Here is a 22,109-nt window from a genome sequence, read left to right as displayed (position 1 = left end):
AATTTCCTAACAGCCGGCAAACTACTGTCGTGAACGTGCTCACTATGACATTTCATTTTGAGGAACAGCAGTGTTCACTAGCGGACCGAGCACGGGTCTGGGATTCAGACAACCTAGTTTCTATTCATGGCTCTGTTACTGACCTGCTAGGCAAGTTGCTTAATCCTCTTTGCCTCAGTTTACCCATTTGTAAAATAGGGATAATGAATTGACCCTCTTTTGATACATGTTCAGGGTTATTATTTAGAATGTCAACTTATTTGTGAGAAATTACTGTTGCTATTAATTGCTCAGAGCAAGCAGAGAGATCTTTCTGTTAAGTCAGTGATGCTCTAACTCTTTCAGTTGTCTCTTGTTCATCATTACTGCACAGCCAATGCTTCCTCAGCAATGGTGCTTGTGCAGAAGAAGGTGAAGCTGGGGCTAGAGCCGGAAAGGGAAGTTGGGGTAGGGCCAGAGACGGAGTGAAGGCAGAACAAGGCCTGGAGACAGAGCAGGCCTCAGGGAAGAACAGGTCTGTGAGAGGACTGAGGCTGGAAGCGCAGTGCTCCCTTTCCAACCCCTGTGGGACTGGCTCTGCCCATGACCCCTCCCTAAAGTTCCCCAAAACTGTGTAGTGCACCCGGTTGGGGGGAGGGTGCAGAGGACCACACACTAGGGCTACATCTAGACTGCAGGCTTCTTTCAGAAGAAGCTTTTCTGGAAGAAATCTTCCGGAAAAACTTCTTCCAAAAGAGAGTGTCTACACAGCAAAAGCGCATTGAAAAAGCAATCTGCTTTTCGAAAGATAGCATCCATTCAGTGTGGATGCTATCTCGCATTTCAGATGTGATTACAGGCAGTCCCCGGGTTACGTACAAGATAGGGACTATAGGTTTGTTCTTAAGTTGAATTTGTATGTAAGTCGGAACTGGCTCCAGATTCAGCCACTGCTGCTGAAACTGACCAGGGGCTGACTACAGGAAGCTGGAGGCAGAATTGCTCTGCCCCCAGCTTCCTGGAATCAGCCACTGATCAGTTTCAACAGCGGCTGAATCTCGAGCCTGGGACAGAACAGCTGGGCTACCAGGTAGGTCCCTGCAGGACCAACCCGGCAGCACCCCAGCTGCTCTACCCCAGGGTCCACAACAAAAGCCTGGTCTGCTGGGGGGGGGTGAGGGGGGGCCCCCCCCCCCCCAGCAGACCAGGGACACGGGCAGCAAAGCCGCAGTGGCGGCGGGGTGCCCCCCCCCCCCCTGGTCTGCTGGAGACGGTCCCCAACAGACCAGGGACACCCGGAGCAAAGCCAGGGAGGCGGAGGGGTCCCGCGCCTCTGAGGCTTTGCTGTGGCAAAGCCGGGGAGACGCGGGACCCCGCCGCCACTGCGGCTTTGCTCCCAGTGCCTCTGGTCTGCTGGGGACCGTCTCCAGCAGACCAGGGACATCTGGAGCAAGGCCGCAGCAGCGACCGAGTCCCGCGCCTCCCCAGCTTTGCCAGAGCAAAGCCTCAGAGGCGCGGGACCCCTCCGCCTCCCCAGTTTTGCTCCAGGTGTCCCTGGTCTGCTGGAGACGGTCCCCAGCAGACCACGGGCACCCGGAGCAGCTTTTCTCGCCCCGGAGGTCGAGGTGGCGGGACCGCTGCGCTCTGGGCGGTCCCGCTGCCTGCGAGCTCCGGGGCGACAGAGTCCCGTTCGTAAGTGCGGATCCCACATAAGTCAGATCCGCGTAAGTTGGGGACTGCCTGTACTATGGACGGAGTGGCCACCAGGGCACCTGTGCTTTTTCCTCTTTTCCCCTTCTTTCGAAAAAACTCCCTCTCCCCCATCCACACACGCTTTATTCCGAAAGAGCTCTTTTGGAAAAAGGCTTCTTCCTCGTAGAAAGAGGTTTACCGATGTTGGAAAAACCCCTCTGTTCTTTAGATGTTTTTTGAAAGAATGCGACTGCAGTGTGGACATAAGTGACGTTTTTTCAGAAAAATGGACATTTTTCCGAAAAAAACTCTGTAGTGTAGACATAGTCTAGGTCAGCGGTTCCCAACCGCCGGTCTGTGGACCAGTACTGGGCCGTGAACCACTGGCTGCTGGGCCACAGTGGCTGTGGGGGCAGGGGTTGGGCTACACCACCCAGCACCTCTCCTTGCTGCCGCAGCTGTTGGGAAAGGTATGTCCTGCCCCACCTCTCAGCTAACCAATACTGAGCAGGTGCGGGGTCTGCTCCTGGACACGGAAGAGTGGTTCGCTGCGCAGCAGGAGCACCACATGGAGCCCAGCACAGCAACCTTAGAGCAGCCATGACCTGGGCAGCAGGGCTCAGTTGGCGGTTGGGAGGCAGCGCAGGATGGAGCAGGCACTGCGGGGCTTTGGGGACAGGACTAGTGCTGGGCGGCTGTAAGCAGTGGGGGGGCTGACACTGGGGGCTCTGGGGACGGGGCTAATATTGGGGATTAGGGGCTGGCACTGGAAGTGGCTCTGGGGGGTTGAGTACAGTGGGGGTCTGGAAACAGGAGGCTGGGTGGTGGGGTGCTGTACGTGGTAGGGGATTGGCACTGGGGGGCTCTGAGGGCAGAAGGCTGGCACAGAGGAATCTGGTGTCAATGGCTGGCACTGGGTGGGTGGGGTAGTGGAGGGGTGGGGGGATCCAGGGGTTAGGGCTGGCACTGAGGGAAACCAGGGCCCGGGGTTTACTCCAGGCCCAGCCCCCAGAGTTGCCACAAACAGCCAGCTTCAGCTACAGCAGCCACCCGCCACGTGGCAACTGCTGGCGCTGATGCCAGCTGTTCGCGGCAGCTCTGGGGGCCAGGGCTTTTGGCAGACCACTAATATCTCATTTGCATATTCGTTATTTGCATATAAAATATGCAAATAAAATGTTGCTGGTCTGCCAAAAGTTTGTGAATGGGTTTGCTGGTCCACAGTATAAAAAAGGTAGGGAACCACTGCACCAGGTGATATTAAGGATATGTATTTTCCTAGTGTAACAAAGGTGTTTGTCACAGTGTTCACTGAGCAATCCGAGTTCTTTTTTACCCATCATCATCATATTATCCAAGTTCACAAGCAGAATGGATTTTATCCATACAATCCCCCAGGGAACTAAGGAGAGTGTAGCTTCCTTTTAAACTAAGGGTAATGGAAGCAGAAGGTGTGTTCAATGACTTGCCGAAGGTAACAGAGGAAGCCTGTAAATTTGGGACTGAACCTAGGTCTCATGACATCCAGTCCAGTCCCTGTATTACCACATTAAACTATCCTTTCTGCCGTTAGGTTTGCAGTCACATAAGGAAGCATAACTTCAGGAAAAATTTATCTGAAACCGCAATCTGCGATTGTAGCTTATTGTCCAGATTTTAGAAAACTTTTAGCTTTTAATGTGTTACAAAGTAAAACTTGCTAGTTAATACATTAAGAATCCCACTCAGTACCCTTTGCACTGAGAATTTCCACTTACTTCAGTGGAGTTTTGAGTGCGCAAAGAGTGTAGAACTGATCCCTCAAATTATAATTAAGATCACAAGGAATGAAAACTATGAGAAACCAGCTGTCAACATACCTGGGCTACGTCTACACTGGCATGATTTTCCGGAAATGCTTTTAACAGAAAAGTTTTCCGTTAAAAGCATTTTCGGAAAAGTGCGTCTAGATTGGCAGGATGCTTTTCTGGAAAAGCACTTTTTGCAGAAAAGTGTCCGTAGCCAATCTAGACGCGCTTTTCCGCAAAAAAGCCCTGATCATCATTTTTGCGATCGGGGTTTTTTTGCGGAAAACAGAACTATGCTGTCTACACTGGCCCTTTCGGGCAAAAGTCTTTCGGAAAAAGACTTTTGCCCGAACGGGAGCAACATAGTTTTTCTGGAAAAGCACTGATGATTTTACATTAGATCGTCAGTGCTTTTCCAGAAATTCAAGCGGCCAGTGTAGACAGCTGGCAAGTTTTTCCAGAAAATCAGATGATTTTCCGGAAAAACTTGCCAGTGTAGACACAGCTCTGTAGTTTACCTTAATTCAATGTTCACCATGACAAAGAATTATTACTGAGGCCAGGCCTACACTAAGGAATAAAATTGAATTAAGATACGTAACTCCAACTATGTTAATTCTGTAGCTGGAGTCAACATACCTTGGTTTGAACTTTGGAGCTGTCCAAAGCAGGGGGTTGAAGGGATAAATGCTCCCATCAACTTCCCTTACTCCTTGAAAGGAGCAGGAGTACCAGAGTCAATGGGGGTGCTATCAGCATTTGATTTAATGGGTCCTTACTAGACCTGCTAAATCGAACACCAGAAGATCAACCTCCAGAGTGTCAATCCACAGGTAAGTATAAGCGTGACCTGAGACAAATGGAGAAGCCAAGAAATGAATACCTAATGAACCTGAATCTATTTGAGATCTGTATCTCTTATTAAATACATTTTAGAATGATAGTGTAAATGTTTACAATGGCTTCACAAGAGATTTTTGTTTTGTTTTTTATTATCCCTTTTACAAACCAGACAAATAGAAATTAGCCAAAGGCATATATTTCAGAGTTAAACTGGAGATTAGTTGTATCCTGTAATCCTGCATAGAGCATATTTAGATAAAACTGATTGTGTGTGATACAATTAGATTAAAAACACCCTCTGAAAAGGATAATCAATAGCTGAAATGGACAGTGCAAAGCGAAGTACCTTGAATGTTATTCTGATGTTTCATGCTTATTCCTTCTCCACACAAAGTAGCTATAAAATTAGCTGAAGTAGGTGGTAAACTGAATCTCTGTTAAAGAACAGAAAAGAAAACATGCTAAAAGACTTTGCTGCACAAGAGTAAAATATTACAAAATTAACAGATAAGGATCAGTACTCATACTGCTACAGAAATTCTCACACTATTTTCTCACCCGCCAAATTTGCCATTAGTGTAATTCCACTGCAATCAAAGGAGGCTAAGTAGCTAAGACAAACTTGATTTAGAGAGAGAGGCATCGTCAGTGGTTCAGTGCAATTTTCTGTGTTAACATGAATTTGATTTGCAACTAGCTTCTTGAGCTACTGCTCATGACATGCTATTCCCTTATTTTATTTAATGCACCAGCAGCTCTGCATTAATCCACAGTCTGCATTCCATATTCTAACACTGTTAATTGTTACAGCTATAAGAGTTAAGGAACAAAAGCAGTGAAAACTGAAATGACCTTTATTTTAAAAATTTAATCATAATTAGCTTTGCAGCTGCCTGATCACCCTCTATACCCCCATCACAAGATTCCACCCTTATTCCAGCTGGACCTCCCCTTTCACTCTATTGCCAAGAAATCCTGCTGTCTCATTAGCCACTTATTTCTGGGCTTCTCCCATCATTTATAAGAAACACCACATTTTCAAGGAAACATCACAATGATTTAGCTCAATAATACAGGATTTTATTGTAGCTACTTAATTATCGTATTACAGCCTTGACTTTCCTGAGCTCACTGCAGCATCTTGTTGGCAGAAGCAGAACTGATAGTTCCTTGTTCTTGAAAAGTTAGGAAACTGCTCTAAATTAAAAACATATGTTTGCTGCAGCTAAGGGAGACCTTCCTAAGATTTAACTGAATCAAAGCACGCTGTTAAAATAAATAAGACATATAGGGGAGAAAATGTAGGTAGACAAATTAAAAGAACTTTACTACATCCTGTTTCTGCAACAATCTCTTCAAGGACCAGAAGGAATTGTTACTATAAAAACCCAGCATGGTCTGCAAACACGGAGTTAGACCCACAGCTGGTGAGCCTCTGCCAATTTATATTGCTTAGAGTAAGTTCAGAAGTCTACTGAGATATATTTATAATATCATCACCCTCCTGAAGAGAATATTATACATGTAGTGTGGAAATGATGATGTATTTTATTTCAAATTTTATGACTTCAAAAAATTGCAAATCTTTAATCACTCTGCTTCTAATCTCGTAGATTGGCCCTTTGTTCCAGGCTGACAGCAGCTAGGAAGGGAGACCCCTTGGGATTCAGAAATGTCCACTTCCCACTGGGTGGAGAATAATTTCACTGTAGCAGTTAAACCATGGGGCGCTGTTGGCTGTTTAATTGGCTGAAGTACAGTTTGGGGACTTACATGTTGAAATGCCTTTCTGAGATGTTTGAACTGCAAATAGAACCTGTAGAAATAGAGCTGGCTCACTTCCTGCAGAACAATAACCACAATCCTCGCCAGGTGTCTTTGGTGGTAAATACGGCACCAGCTGCATTAGAAATCAAAATAATACAGTTACAAATACAGGCAGTCCCGGGTTACATGGATCCGACTTACATTGGATCCCTACTTACAAACGGGGTGAGGCAACCCCGCACTAACTGCTTCCCCCCAGCAGACGCGAAGCTAGCGCCCCCCCCCAGCAGACCAGGGAGACGGGGAGCGGCTTTTCTCAGCAGACACCTCAGCTTGAGAATAAAGGACTGAGGGAAGTGAGGTGTGGGAGAATAAAACTGAGCTCTGGAGAAATGTTTGGTAGAGTTTCCCCTACAATATGTACCAGTTCCGACTTACATATACAAATTCAACTTAAGAACAAACCTACAGTCCCTATCTTGTACGTAACCCGGGGACTGCCTGTACTTTAAAATTAAGCAAACATCAGACCAGTTCTCTTCCCATGTAAGTCACTTGCAAGCTCCTGTTGACTTCAGCAAGAACAGAATCTAGCCCTTAATCTTACACATTGGTCCATACATGCACATGTTCATGTAAACAACATACAGTACATAGAAAAGACAGCTCTGAGTTTTCTTATAGTCTCAGAAGGGTAGCTGTGTTAGTCTTTAACACGGGGGCTCTTGTGCATTTCAAAGCCGTGGAGCCCGGGGTCAGTGCATGCTGTGCAGAGCTCGGGGGCAGCTGGAAAAGCTGGTTCTGGAGAAATGCCACGCGGAGCCCAGAGTCCCGAGCTGACCTCAGGTTCCACGGCTGCCCCTTTGAAATGTGCAGAGGACGGCATTTCAAAGAGGCACCCACCACACAGCTGATCCCCAGCTCAGCTGTACGGTGCTGCCCCTTTGAAATGCTTCCTTGATGTCTCCAGCTGATCCCAGGCTCTGCAAGGCAGCTCCCCAGAACCCAGGTCAGTTGGGGACTCCCCAGCTAATCCTGGGCTCCCTGCAGCATTTCCCTAGCTGACCCCAGGTTCTGGGGAAATGCCACACGGAACCTGGAGTCCCCAGTTGACCCCTGATTCCACGGCCCGGCGGGCATTTTAAAGGGGCAGAGCTGAACACTGCCTTGGGGTTTCAAAGCGGTGGTATTGCACAGCTGATTCCCGGCTCAGCTGTGCGGCGCTGCTGCTTTGAAGTACCCCTTCCCCTCCCCTTCTTTGCTGCCTTATCTGATAGAGGCAGCAAGGGTGTGGGGGGGGAGGGGAAATCGATTAGTCAACAGACTATCCGATAAGCAAATGCTTATTGGATAGTCGACTAGTCTTTAACATACCTAATATAAATATATGTAAAAAAAATCTGTGACTGTAGAGGAGTTAAGTAAATAAGCCAGAGTGGCCTGTTAGCAGCTTTTTCAAATTGGGCCTGCAGCCCACTTTGAGAAACACTGTTCTAAGGTGCCAAAGGCTACTCATTTTTCTTATAGTATTCATTTCCATCACCTGCATCTTATTTACATGCTCATCAAAATGAGTAAACAGAATCAAAACCTAGCTATGACTGCTCTATATAATAAATGGATGATATGGTGACAATTTTGCAAAAATAATCAGAGCATATTTAAAAACAGGGTTTTTGTGTAGGGTCCTACCACTTTCACAGTCCATTCTGGCCAATTTCATGATCAGATGATTTTTAAAATGGTAAATTTCATGATTTCAGCTTTTTACATCTGAAATTTCACAGTGTTGAAATTGTACAGGTCCTGACAAAAAAAAATAGTTGTGGGAGGAAGGCTGCAAGTTTATTGTGGGGGGATTGTGGTATTGTTGATCTTACTTATGTACTGCGACTGGTAGTGGCGCTGCCCTCAGAGCTAAGCAGCTGGAGAGGTGGCTGCTGGTTGGGAGCCCAGCTCTCAAGGCAGAGCCACTGCCAGCAGCAGCACACAAGTAAGGGTAGCATGGTACAGTGTACCACCCAACTCCAAAGTCATCATAGAAGTAAGGGTGCTGATACCATGACCTCCTAAAATAACCTTGTAACCCTCCTGCAATCACTTTTTAGGTCAGGACCCCCAATTTGAAAAATGTTGGTATACAGCCAGGAAATCTGTAAGGTAAGAGCACACAAAAGACTAGTTTTCATGGGATGGCAGGAGATCAGATTTCACAGCCTGTGACATGTTTTTCATGGCTGTGAATTTGGTAGGGCTCTACTTATGTGCCTATAGGTAGTTTAACATATGGACAGTAACCTGGGATGTGAATGTATACAGAATATAAACATATACTATACCTGGGTTGAACTGCATTGTGATGTTTTCCCAAAGCTGCATACTTAAGCAACTCATACACCTGTTCATAGCTGATTTCACAATCCTCACTAAACAACCCAGCTGACAAGTGGGATTTCTTCTCCTACAAAAGTGAGTGCAAGTAAAGAACCATTTACATGCCCTACTAAATAATATAGGGGATCAGTGGAAAAATGAAGGGGATTGCAAGGCAAAATTGCATCTTACTATTATTGAGTGATAGTGTTTTAAATGTTCGCAAGCCTATTTCCTATCAGGTCTCCCTAAATCATTAGACAACATTCTCCTTTCAGATCATATGGTACAGCTTTAACCTCTCTAGTCTGGTACCCTGGGGACGTGACCAGTGCCGAACCACAGAACTTACCAAACCATAGGAAATCAATATTTTCTATCAGCATTACCAACACTTCCACTGCTTCCTGGGTTCTTAGAAGACATTTAGAGGGAAATTAGAGCTAAATAACAGCACCAAACAGAGAGCCAGGACAGGTGGCTGTAAACAAACTTTATGGGACCACAGGAAACTTGACCACACTCATGATAAGTGAACATCTGTCTAACTAAAATCATGCCAGACCACATATGTTGATAAAATGTAAGTACAGTTAAAGATTCTCTCATTTAATTATTAAATACAATTTAACAAAGACCATGTTAATCTGCTAATATAATATTCTTTTAGTTAATTCTTATTACTTTTAATAAAATGCCTGCCCAGGGCTTTAGGTGCTCTAATAAGGAGTCCAGACAATAAAATCTCAGCAACATTATAATAATCATTTCAAACAGCCAGCCACCTACATCATTCTAAGAAACAAACCCTCAACCTCTTCAAAAACCCTATCAAGCAGCTGAGTTATTTCACAGCTGGCACAGATGCAGGAAAATTACAAATCTCCCTGGAAAATGTGGAATTCAAATGTACCACTAGTCCAGCATGTGTTGTGCAGTGTGCTAAGAAAAGGCTGATGTGACTGACTGACAGACTGCGGCTAAGATAAGAGTTTGGGAGACAGGCTGGGCAGAGGCCTTGGCTAGAGATACCTGGGCTACTCCTGGATTTTCTCAAATGGAGCCTGTATATCAGGCCATCGAAAGCAGCTAGGTGAGACAGGAAAAGAATGCACAACATCTTAGGAGAAAAGGGATGTGACTCGAATAAAAACCAGGATAGGTTGTTTTTAAAGGGAGAGGAGAACTGGGTGCTTTTTGCTCCTAAAGTCTTAAATCTCCTTATTCCTTCTCACATTGGCCCTTTCAAAGGGCTCATCATGTGAGAAACCCAGAGCATTGAAAGGAATTATACATGCTGGACTAGTAATTGTAAAAAAGGCCTGTGCAGTCATATATTAGGGATGTCAATGTGTAGATAACTACACAATTAGCCCTGTTAATCCTGTTGATTACATGCATCCCCCCCCCCCCCAGCATCTGATCAAGAGCAGCAGTGCAGAGGGTGAGGGAGATAGGTGGGAGCCGATACATGCCGGCAAAGAGGGGGAAAGGGGCAGGCAGGAGCTGGTGCTGGGCAGAGCTGCTTTCCCCCACCCTGCGTTGCTGCCTCTTTCTGAGCTCCCCACAGACAGAGGCTGTTCCGGCATCTCACAGGGCAGGCTGTGTCCCCCGCGAGCCTGGAGCTGCCGCGGACAGAGTCTGTTCCATGGCAGCAGTCCCCTCTGTATCAGGGACTGCAGCACGGGAGCTGCTTTGCATGGGAAGCTGGTTTTTAAACTGGCTCCCCTCGTGGACTGGTTTCCACCTGCCACCCTGTGGAAGTGGGGCTGGGAGTGCACTGGGTGCTGGTCCCACTTCCGGAGACTATCGAATAGTTGGGTAACTGCTAAAATTGTATGCGGTTACATTACTATTCAATGACATGCTAGCTAACATCCCTATCATATATATGCACTATGGAATACTGAAAACGTGATTTTTTTATTCCTTGTGAATAGTGGGGCAAAGCAAAAATACCTCTTCAGAAGGAGGTGATCACAAATTGAAAATCAAGCTCTAATAAAGATACTTCTGATGGATCTACACCTATATGCACATGTAATACAACAAATTAATAATTATACTGATTACCTTGCGTTTGTGCTGGTTTTGGCAAATGTCTTCTACGTTCTTTTTCCTTTTAACTTTCTGGAATTCTTCCACTTCATTACATTCACAGGACCTTTTATGTCCAATTATGCAGGTTGCCTCAACCATTTCACTTGCAAACATTGCTTAGAACAGACTGTAGATACATTAAAAATATATATAATTGTCATACACTTGGTAATTAGTTTTACATTTAAAAGCAAGTCCAATCATAATTTAATTTGTAATATGATGTGAATTTAAATGAGTCACCCAAGAACTAACGCCAGCTGAAATGTCTTGATTCTGGTACATATATTCTGGTTCACCAAAGAATGTCATGTGATGTTTTAAATGAAAGACAGGGTCACAATAGTCATTAAAATCATTCTATGATGTATGCATAAGTACTAGATAGGGAGCTATGTGTACATATACACTGATAATATGTTCTTCATGGCTGTATCAAAGTATTAGTAACCAGCAGAGGTGAAAATAAACCAGGTTTGTGTCAGACAAGCAACATTTATTCAGTTGTTTCTGTCAAGATGGAAATTAAGCATTGTAAGCTCTAACACAATTGAAAACTATGTGTATACAAGGTCAAAAGAGAAGCAGCACACAGGAAAAATAAGCCACAGGTGATTATCGTTTGAGTTCAGAAAATGGATTTTGAGGTTTAGAAGTAAAAAGCACCTAGGAATTAAGCAGGCAGGAAGTTCACATACATGAATATGAAATCTCTGAAAAATTGCTTGCTATCTCATTTTTACCATATAATTATAAATCAATTGAAATATAAATATTGTACAGGTTGAACCTCCCAAATCTGGGACTCTCTGGTCCAGCAACATCCATGATCCAACAAGACCACAGATGTTGCTGGACCAAAAAGCCCCAGGAGTAGGAGCCAGCCTGGAGAACTTAGGGTCTGTGGTATCCTGGCTGGGCAGTGGAGCCCTAGCATCTGTGGGGCCAGGTGGCATTGGGGAGCTTGGTAGTGGGGAGAATCCAGGAAACCCCCCTGCAGTAGGGCTGTGATGGCTGGGCAGTCCTGACTGGGAAACCCCCAGCAGCAGTGGGGCCAGACAGCAGCTTGGGAGCTCCAGCTGAGTAATCCTGGCGGTGGGGCCAGGCAACAGCCGGGGAGTCCCGGCCCCAGCAGGGGAATCTCTGATAGCAATGGGGCTGGCCTGGCAGCCAAAGCACCAGTACTGTGTGGAGCCTGGGGCTGGAGCCTGGGGCCAGATCCTGGGCTCCACACGGGACTGCTGCTTTGAAACACCACGTGCAGCCCAGGGCCAGCGGGGGTGTCCCCAGGCTGCACACAGCGTTCTAAAGCAGCAGCGCCATGTGAAGCCAGGGATCAGCTGGGGACTCCCCAGCTGATCCAGGGCTCTGTGCAGTGCGTTTTGAAATGCTGCAGGGAGCCTGACGCTGGGCCCCCCACAGTGTTTCAAAGTGGCAACAGCACATGGAGCCTGAGGTCAGCAAGGGAGTCTCCAGCTGACCTCAGACTGCATGCAGTGCTACTGCTTTGAAACACTGTTGCTTTGAAAGGACTGTCCCCTGCTGGCCCCATGCTCCCCACAGCACTTTGGCCTTTGAAGTGTAGTAACAGCCTTGGGGCTGTTGCTACACTTCAAAGGCGGAGGCGCCCTATCATCTGATCGAATAGTGGAGGAAAATTGCATTGACTATTTTATTAGTCAATTAATCGAAATTTAAGAGGCACTCTGGGGACAGATGGTGGGTCTGCCAGAGATGGTCCGGGGAACGTAGGTAGGGCCATGAGGGGCCGTTTGGGGAGGCTCAGCCTCCGCTGGTCTGTGTGAGATGGGCGTTCATGGACCAGCCTGCTTTGGTTTCTGGGATTCCCTTTAGAGCTTTGTTCTTCCACTGCACTTAGAGGCTCCATCTTTTATATCAGCCAGTGCATCCGAAAAACAAGCAGGTTTTCCTCTTCGAAGCTTTGGCAGCAAAGCGCCCTGGTCTTTGTGGGAAGGGGGGTTTTCTGTACAGCCTCTTCCTGGTCGCTGGAAGACTCCCACTTGCAACCTCACAGCTTGTTTTGTCACGTTCCCTTCTCCTCGAATAGTTACAGCTGCTTCCCCACCGGCGGCCCAAAGCAAGCGGGGTCATTTCAGGGGGCGCGCTGCTGCCCACAGGGTTACAAAGAGCGGCTGTGAAACTGGGTCCGCGTTCCTCAGAGCGGCAAAGCGCTGCGCGGCAGCAGAGGCACTGGGGCCGTCTGGCTGCAGGCTCAGGAACACAGAGCGGGGCTACGCCCTGGCAACCACGCTTAGAAACGTGGCTTTTTCCAGGGGGTGCCCGGCTGGGGGTGCCCCCACTATGCCCCCCAATGTGCCCCACACGGGGAGGGGGTTCCCCGAATCCCCAGATGCCCCCTACGAGAAGGGGGGGCTTCCCCTTGATGCCCCCCTGCCCGCGGGGAGGAAGGAGCCTTTAGTGCTTCTCTAGGGTCTCACCCAGGTTAGCCGGCGCCGCCTGCGCTCTCATCGAGAAACACGTTTCCTCGGCTATCGACTTGTTCCTCCTGGGGCCCCGGGGCAGAGCAGCCCGCCTTCCGCGGGGCAGGCAACGGCGCCGCCCTTTCGGAGCCAGGCCGGAGCAGCCGATCGCTGATCGCACCGATGGGGGCGGAACCGGCTTCTCTTGGGAGGCGGAGGGAGGTTTGAAATGGCCGGAAGCGCCCGGCCTGCGCCGCGCCCCGCAGCGGCCGGGCGGCTCCTTCCCGCGAGGTGCCCAGAGTGGAGATGGCGACCAAGCAGCTGGCCCGGTGCGGACTGTGCAGGCTGCGCAGGGGGGGGATGGGGCCCGCGTTGGGGGAGGTGCTGCGGGCGGGGGGTGCGCAGGAGCGAGCGCGGGCGGGGGGTGCGCAGGAGCGAGCGCGGGAGGGGGGGTGCGTGGGAGCCTGGGGTGCTCAGAGCCATTGTCCCGACCTGCGGCCCCAGTATGTGCTGGAAGCCGCTTTGAGCCGGGGTGCAGCGGCGCCTTTCCTTCCACAGGCTGCACGCGGGGTGCAAAAGCTCCTCCCACGGTCCCCCAAGTACGCGTGATCTTGCCAGGCTGGGGCTGATTCCCCCATTTGCTTGGGGGAGTCATGGGGGTGAATTCACACCCTTTTTGGTCCACCTTTACAAAAAAGCTACACCCACACACACACACACACACAGAGAAATGCTTAAGTATGTACCAGCTCCATCACCTCTGTGGGTAGGGGAACACGGGGTGGGGAGCCATTCTGGGCTGGCCACATGTCCTGATTTTATACTGAGAGGAACGAGTCCTGTTGAAGGCTGCCCATGAAAGCTGATGCCCAAATACATGTATTAGTGCCACAGGACTCCTTGTTTTTGCTGACAAGGAGTCATGGCTATTCTTGAAACCTGATTTTTATAGGGGACCGTCCCGATATTCTTCCATTAACACCTGTTCCACCCTCACCCTCTTCATCCTAATTTGCTGTCTGCTCACCCTAAGTGAGGGCAAGGAGAGGGGACAACTGTATTGAGTTTGATTTTTAAACATTTCTGTTTGAGAAGTTCATTGTGATTTAGGGATGTTGATGGTTAACTAGTTAATTTGTAAGTACAGGCAGTCCCCGGGTTACGTACAAGATAGGGACTGTAGGTTCTTAAGTTGAATTTGTATGTAAGTCGGAACTGGTACATATTGTAGGGGTAACTCTAGCCAAACATTTCTCCAGAGCTCAGTTTTATTCTCCCACACCTCACTTCCCTCAGTCCTTTATTCTCAAGCTGAGGTGTCTGCTGAGAAAAGCCGCTCCGTGTCTCCCTGGTCTGCTGGGGGGGGCGCTAGCTTCGCATCTCCCTGGTCTGCTGTGGGGAAGCAGCTAGTGCAGGGTTGCCTCACCCCGTTCGTAAGTAGGGATCCGATGTAAGTCGGATCCATGTAACCCTGGGACTGCCTGTATATGCTTTACTGGCATGCTTACCAGCTAACTGGAGTCTCCTCCCCTGCCATGGTGGCCCAGCCAGCAGGACCGTGGCATGCCGGCGGAGCTGGAGCTGCCCCTCGCCATTCACAGCTAGTTGGTTGACCAGTTAAACAAATCATTTAACCAGTTAACTGTTGTGCATGGTTTTTACATCTCTGCTATGATTGGTGCCGTGGTTTGTTCTGTAGGCTAATTAAAATGTGACTGAAAATGGTATATTCACCTCTGTGACTTAATTGTTTTGTGTCCCCCAAAATCTTAACAAAACATATGTTAAAAAAAATATAATCAAGGCAACATGTTATACTCTTGGTAGCTGAGCTAAACCATTAATACCTAGGGTTGCCACCCCTCCAGGATTGGCCTGGATCTCCTGGACTCGGGATGCCTCTCCCAGTGACTATTAAAAATAATTCTGGAAATATTAATAGGATATTTTAAACAAACAACATTGTCATGTTGGAAAAAATAATTTCCTGTAATACCTTCAGTCAGAATTGGCAACACTACTGATCCCCAAATCAGCTTGACACATGCAAGGGGCCAGGGGTTTGAATATGGGGAAATATTGTAACAATATACAATCAAAATAAGAATGTATTTCTGTTGTAAAGACTATCCATAAAGATTCTAAGGATGCTGCCAATTTAGAAATTAATTGATGCTGATGTCACAGTCAGTTTTTGTGGGTTTGGTTTGCAGATGTACTCAGAAGCTTACGTAAATGGTTGCATGTTTTTGTTCTATTAAATTCGAAGGAGATCACTCTTTTAAAAAAAGCTGTTGGTACTCCAATGTGATCAGCAATTCCAGGCCCTCCAGCTAATGGATAGTTCACCAGTTAAAACAGTTCATCTTATATGTGATTGGGTCCGAGTGTAATAGTTAATTTAGTCATGACTCTTTGTTTTTAAGGCAACTTGGATTAATTAGAAAAAGTTCCATTACTTCCTCAAATGGCAAGAATCAGACTAAAGTCAGATCAAGTGAGTGGTATGTTTCCATCTTAATGTATATATTTTAATTTTATTAATACTGATACAGATTCACAAGATGTTTTTATATGTTGCAGGGCAGTTGTTTGACTATTTAATAATTATTGACTTTGAGTCTACATGCTGGAAAGATGGTAAACGCCATTGTACCCAGGAAATAAGTAAGTGGATACATACGAATGTTAGATAGCAGTTGCGTCTTAAAAAAGGGTTGTCTTATTCAGTAAGAAAGTAAAATAGGAATAACTTAAGTGGAGAATTTTTCTCTTAAAAAGGAAAATAGGAAAGAAGTGTCATTATTCACTTTATTAAATGTCAGAAACTGTATATCCAAACTATCAGCCTTTTGCAACGTGAAATATAGATTATTAAATTTCAAGCTATTTCTTGTAACGCTAATATGTATAACCATTTGCATTAAAATTAGATAGTGCCATCAGTTACAATGAGATTAGTTTGCAAATTAAATAATTTAATCTTAATTTCTACAAATAAATTTTCTTTGATAAAATAGCTTAATTTAACATGCTGCTAGAATACATTTTGTCTGCTCTGATATAACGTTCATATTCTGATATATTTAAATAAGTATCATTCAGAATTATCTGAATAATCTGGACAAGGTGCTACGTTTTGCCGTATGTATGGTATCTGTAAAAACAACTATTCCTGTAGCACATTAGGCTGTGTCTACACAGCAGCATTATTTCAGAATAACTGACGTTATTCCAAAATAACATAGTGCATGTCTATACTGCAAGTCATTATTTCAAAATAATGTCGACCTGGAGGTTTTCTTACTCCGACTCAGGGTAGCCCTCATTTCACAAGGAGTAAGGGAATTTGAAGGAAGAGTTTTCTTCCTTGAACTTTCTACTGTGTAGACAGTGCCAAAAGCCGAGTTAAGCTATTTCGACTTCAGCTACGTAATTGACATAGCTGAAGTTACATAGTTTAATTTGATTGTAGTCTTGCTGTGTAGATGTGCTGTTTGAGACTAACAAAAATACATAGAATCATGAGCTTTTTGTGGATGAGCTGGATATGTGTGTGTGGGTGGGTGTAGTACGGGTCAGTTGTAGTACCTATGTATCTCTTTTTGCTGAACAGTGTGTAATTTAAATCCTAGTGTAAAGCAACTTGAATTATTTATACAAATAACCTTTTTTTAATCTAGTTGAATTTCCATCAGTTTTGTTAAACACTTCAACTGGAGAGATTGAATCTGAATTCCATATGTTCGTCCAACCTCAGGAACATCCAATTCTCTCTGAATTTTGTACTGAACTAACTGGAATAAAGCAGGTACAGTTTTTATTCTATCTATTGCAGGAGACTTATAATTTAGTTAATTTTTAGGATCTTAATTTTGGAAACAGCCCTATTTATAGCTATGTAGGAAGATAATTTTTCTGATAGTGTAAAAGTGCATATGTTGCTTACACATTAGATGGGCATACTAACAGATATTTACATGTACCTTTTCTTCTATTTTATCAAGAATCAAGTTGATGAAGGAGTTCCTCTAAATATTTGCTTATCACAGTTTTCTAAGTGGATTCAAAAGATACAAAAGGAGAAGAAAATTATTTTCAAATCAGATGTTTCAAGCCATTCTATTTCTGAAGCAAAACCAAGTACCTTTGTTACTTGGTCAGGTAAGGAACAGTTTTGTTTTGTTTTCTGGAATGTAGTATTCATAAAAATGAATACCTGATGGTTCAGGTTAGACTCTGGCACAGCATAGGCATGTATAAATGCAAATGTTTCTACCAAGCTCTGCAGTGTGTCATTGTCTTGCCATCAAGCCTCACTCCTTGCTGTGTCTGTACAAGGTCTCTGGGAGCATATATTTCCGATCTGAACCACACTGTGTGTTTATGATAACAATACATATTGTTGGGACTACACCAAACATACAAAATCCATTTCGTTTGTGATTATTTACCCTGAGTTGCTCCTTGTGCCTTTAAGACAGCTGTCTAGGACAGGGTGGGCAATAATTTTTATGGGGGGCAGGGGGAGCATTTAATGAATTTTGGTACACAGGAGCCAGAGGGTGGGGCTGGCGAATAACTCCCCCCCCCAGAGTAATCTGAGGTCAGAGGCTTTGAATTAAAAACACAGCAAACAGCTCACTGCTACCACATTGCCTAGCACCTGCCTGAGGTTGCTGCAGCTATTTAAAGGACTCCCTGTTGCAGTATTACCACAGCAGGGGCCAGAGCCATGAGCCCTGCTGCCAGGCAACTTGGTAGTGGCAGGGCTATGAATCATGAGCCCTTTAAATTGTTGCTATTTAAAGGGCTTGCAGCTCCTGGTCTCGCTGCTACCATGTTGCATGGGAGCCACCTGGGTAGTTACAGCTATTTAAAGGGCTCATGGCTCTGGTCTATGCCACGGTAGCGCCATGCGCTATTTAAATAGGATCCTGCTGAATGAGCCACTGTATGGAAATTTGGTGGCATGGGCAGCAGGATATAAATAGAAAGTGGTCAGATGCAGTCTGCGGGCTGGATCAAAGTGTTAGGCAGGCTGGATCTGGCTCCCAGTCTGCTTCTTGCCCAGTCCTGGTCTAGGAGGTCCTTCAAAACGTGTACAACATAATTCTTTAATCAGATCATTGTCAAGCAACGTATATCACTAATTTTCTCTGATGCCAAGTTGCAGCACTCTTAGTACTTCTGGACTAAAAACAAGACTCCAGAATTAATTTGCGTTTCTTGGATGGGAGTTCAGAACAATACTAATAGGCCAGTGTTCTGTTCTATTTACTTATGATTTAAGCCAGTTTTGAATCCAGGCCTTGAGAGATGTATTTAGAGTCTTCAATTACTTGGCCATTAAGTTTGCCATATAAGAAAAACTAGAAAAATTCTGCCTTTGGTGATTATTTTATAAACAATTGTGATTACTTAATATATCAGCAAGATAAATTATTTTTATCAAATTCTAGTCTATTCAGATTTGATCAATACACATACTTAGTAATCATGAAAATTTAAAAAAAATTGTTTTTTCTCTTATGCAGACTGGGATCTTGGGGTTTGCTTGCAGTATGAATGCAGAAGGAAGCAACTGCGAAAACCCGACATTTTAAACTCCTGGATTGATCTCAGGGCAACATACAAGGTGGGCAAATCAATAGATTATATGGGTACAAATGTTTCATCTCCTCAAATGAGTAAAAGTAGATAGTATATATGTAAGCTAACAACAGGGTTACCTGATTGTTTCTTCTACACATGTGCACACATTTTACTGATCAATATAAAAGAATGATGTTTGCTTCAGAACTATATACATTTTAATTTTAGAAGGCTTGATTTTAAATACAAAACATGGTAAGAATCTGGAGTACATGTTATACTGTTCATAGGCCAATGAGAAATTTTCTGGCTGTTTTGACCATGTCCCTTATTTTTCCTGCTTTTGTCGCTTCCCAGTCTGTCATGCTTGCATTACGGTTTTCCTTCCTTGGCTAAAACACAATAAGCTTCCTCTGCTTGAATAGCACTTCTGAATCTGATACAAAAATTGAGGTTTTCCAGTTAGTGCATTCTAAACAGCATGACTAATATACAATTGAATGATGATAAAGTAATTTGGACTAGTCTAAAATTATTTGAATAGAAAGTCACTTTTTATTTACCACAGCAATATGTATCTTCTGTGTTTCTCAGCAATCTAGAAATATTAGATACAGGCAGTCCCCGGTTACGTACAAGATAGGGACTGTAGGTTTGTTCTTAAGTTGAATTTGTATGTAAGTCGGAACTGGTACATATTGTAGGGGAAACTCTAGCCAAACATTTCTCCAGAGCTCAGTTTTATTCTCCCACACCTCACTTCCCTCAGTCCTTTATTCTCAAGCTGAGGTGTCTGCTGAGAAAAGCCACTCCACGTCTCCCTGGTCTGCTGGGGGGAGGGGGCGCTAGCTTCGCGTCTCCCTGGTCTGCTGGGGGGAAGCAGCTAGTGCGGGGTTGTCTCACCCCGTTTGTAAGTAGGGATCCGATGTAAGTCGGATCCATGTAACCCGGGGACTGCCTGTATTTCTTGGAATAATTTCTCTGTATTCTATTTAAAAGGAATTTACACCACATACAACAATTTCAATTGGTGGTCCTCAGAGTGTGGTCTGTGGACCACTAGTTGTCCGCAACTGTCTTGGAGGTGGGTTGTGGGCTCAGGACTCTCTCCCCCTCCTGCAATAGGAAGCCCGTGTTCTCGCTCTAGCCCTGCTTCTCCCCTGTGAGGTTGGAGTGCTAGCACTGGTTTCCCGTTGTACTGGCAGGATGGCAAGCTTCCTGGGCTGGATCCAGCTTATGGGGAAGGGAAGTGGCTCTGTGTGCTGCCACCCACCGTCCCCCCTTCACTTCCCCCCCACCCCCCGGCTAGGGGAACTTTAATGCAGGAAACTGCTTGCCTGGAGACTTTCTTTGCTACTCCCCATTGGCTGGAATCACGGCCAATGGGAGCAGCAGGAGGGTGTGCCTGGAAGTGGTGGGAGGTACAGAGCCAGACAAGCACCCCCATCTCCCTCCTGGCACGATCCCACACACCCATCGCCCTCATGCACTCCTGTTCCCACAGAGATCCCATACCACCACTCTACTCCTGTACCCTCTCTCTCTCCTAAACTACCTACCCTCAGCCCACTCCTGAACCCACTCAACTCCAGCCCGCTACTGCACCCAACCTCCCGGCCAGACCCCCACCCTCAGCGTGTTCCTGCACCCAACCTCTTGGCCAGACTCCACACCCCAAACTCTCTGCACCCATTTTGTCATCATGGGTGGTTGACTGGTGGTTCATGGAAAGGTCTATGTTGAATGGGGTAGACCATAGGACAAAAAATTTGAGGACCACTGATTTCAATGAACAGACTGACGCAATTTATAATTGTATTCCCAATACGCTATTTAGTTATTTCTGTCTTCGATGCAGATTGTACATATTTAACTGAAGTATTTGACAGGGTACAGTAGCATGAGTTGGCACAATGCTGAGACCAGAGTTCTGGATTCTTGGCAATTCTGATTTGCTCTATGCTTTCTTAACTTATCTGTAAAATGAGGATACTTTCCTCACAAGGGCTTTGTATAATTCATAGAATCATAGAACTGGAAGGGACCTCGAGAGGACATCAAGTCCAGTCCCCTGCCCTCATGGCAGGACCAAGTACTGTCTAGATCATCCCTGATAGATGTCTATCCAACCTACTCTTAAATATCTCCAGTGATGGAGATTCCACAACCTGCCTAGGCAATTTATTCCAGTGTTTAACCACCCTGACTGTTAAGACGTTTTTCCTAATGTCCAAACTAAACCTCCCTTGCTGTAATTTAAGCCCATTGCTTCTTGTCCTATCATCAGAAGCCAAGGAGAAGAGTTCTCTTCCCCCCCACACTCCTCGTGACACCCTTTTAGATACCTGAAAACTGCGATCATGTCCTCTCTCAGTCTTCTCTTTTCCAGACTAAACAAGCCCAGTTCCTTCGGCCTTGCCTCATAGTTCATGTATTCTAGACCAGTGTTTCTCAACCCTTCTCAGTTTGGTATCATCTGCAAACTTAATAAGTGTACTCTTTATGCCATCATCTAAATCGTTGATGAAGATATTGAACAGAACCAGTCCCAAATCAGACCCCTGCAGCACCTGACTTGGTATGCCCTTCCAGCATGACTGTGAACAGTTAATAACTATTCTCTGAGAACAGTTATCCAGCCAGTTATGCACCCACCTTATAATAGCCCCATCTAAATTGTATATGCCTAGTTTATTGATAAGAAGGTCATGAGAGACCATATCAAATGCCTTACTAAAGTGTAGGTATTCCTTATCCACAAGACTTGTTATCCTATCATAGAAAGCTATCAAATTGGTTTGACATGATTTGTTCTTTACATATCCATACTGGCTGTTACCTATCATCTTATTTTCTTCCAGATGAATTCCTTAATTACCTGCTCCATTATTTTTCCTGGCACAGAAGTTAAACTGGTCTGTAGTTTTCTGAGTTGTTCTTATTTTCCTTTTTATAGATGGGGACTATATTTGCCTTTTTCCACTCTTCTGGAATCTCACCTATCTTCCATGACTTTTCAAAGATGACAGCTAAAGGCTCAGATACCTCCTCTATTAGCTCCTTGAGTATTCTAGGATGCACTTCATCAGGCCTTGGTGACTTGAAGACATCTAAGCTTTCTAAGTGATTTTTAACTTCTTTTTTTTAAACTTCTTCTAAACCTATCACATTCCCACCGGTATTCACTATGGGTATGTCTACACTTGCACCCTCTTTTGAGAGAGGGGTACAAGTGAAGACATTTGAAATTGCAAATGAAGCCGGGTTTTAAATATCCTGTGCTTCATTTGCATAATCGCATTATGGTGCTATTTCAAAATAGCGCTATTTCAAAATACAAAACACGGTGTAGATGCGGTTATTTCGGGAGAACACCCTTCTTCCGAAATAATCTTTATTCGTCATAAAATGAGGTTTAACAGTTATTTCTGAAGAAGGATGTTCTCCTGAAATAACCGCATCTAGACCACATTTGTTATTTCGAAATAGCGCCATAACGTGATTATGCAAATGAAGCGCGGGATATTTAAAT

General features: G+C 45.3%; 2 protein-coding genes across 8 annotated transcripts in view; one reads left to right on the top strand and one right to left on the bottom strand.

The window, feature by feature from the left end:
* The window catches only part of REXO5 (RNA exonuclease 5), a 43,528-nt gene extending 30,388 nt beyond the window's left edge, over positions 1 to 13,140 (bottom strand). For 2 of the 3 annotated variants that reach the window (XM_075899424.2, XM_006123130.4), the window contains exons 1-5: positions 13,001 to 13,140; positions 10,515 to 10,668; positions 8,408 to 8,529; positions 6,075 to 6,201; positions 4,648 to 4,735 (exon numbers count right to left, since the gene is read on the bottom strand). In XM_075899424.2, the coding sequence (XP_075755539.2) occupies positions 4,648 to 4,735; positions 6,075 to 6,201; positions 8,408 to 8,529; positions 10,515 to 10,655 (478 nt within the window). In that variant the 5' untranslated portion in view covers positions 10,656 to 10,668; positions 13,001 to 13,140. Of the gene's footprint in view, positions 1 to 4,647; positions 4,736 to 6,074; positions 6,202 to 8,407; positions 8,530 to 10,514; positions 10,669 to 13,000 lie in introns of those variants that run through there. The other variant, XM_075899425.2, reaches the window with a different exon arrangement.
* Positions 1 to 22,109, top strand: part of ERI2 (ERI1 exoribonuclease family member 2) — a 40,104-nt gene that overhangs the window by 10,888 nt on the left and 7,107 nt on the right. For 2 of the 5 annotated variants that reach the window (XM_075899429.2, XM_075899426.2), the window contains exons 1-6: positions 13,144 to 13,311; positions 15,409 to 15,479; positions 15,566 to 15,649; positions 16,666 to 16,793; positions 16,990 to 17,146; positions 18,520 to 18,620. In XM_075899429.2, the coding sequence (XP_075755544.1) occupies positions 13,289 to 13,311; positions 15,409 to 15,479; positions 15,566 to 15,649; positions 16,666 to 16,793; positions 16,990 to 17,146; positions 18,520 to 18,620 (564 nt within the window). In that variant the 5' untranslated portion in view covers positions 13,144 to 13,288. Of the gene's footprint in view, positions 1 to 13,143; positions 13,312 to 15,408; positions 15,487 to 15,565; positions 15,650 to 16,665; positions 16,794 to 16,989; positions 17,147 to 18,519; positions 18,621 to 22,109 lie in introns of those variants that run through there. The other 3 variants (XM_075899427.2, XM_089782306.1, XM_075899428.2) reach the window with 3 other exon arrangements.

This window comes from Pelodiscus sinensis, chromosome 15, assembly GCF_052426305.1.
Source record: "Pelodiscus sinensis isolate ZL-2025 chromosome 15, ASM5242630v1, whole genome shotgun sequence".
In the NCBI taxonomy this organism is placed as follows: Eukaryota; Metazoa; Chordata; order Testudines; family Trionychidae; genus Pelodiscus; species Pelodiscus sinensis.
Note: the sequence above shows the minus strand (reverse complement) of the source record. Positions and strands in the feature narration are given on the sequence as shown.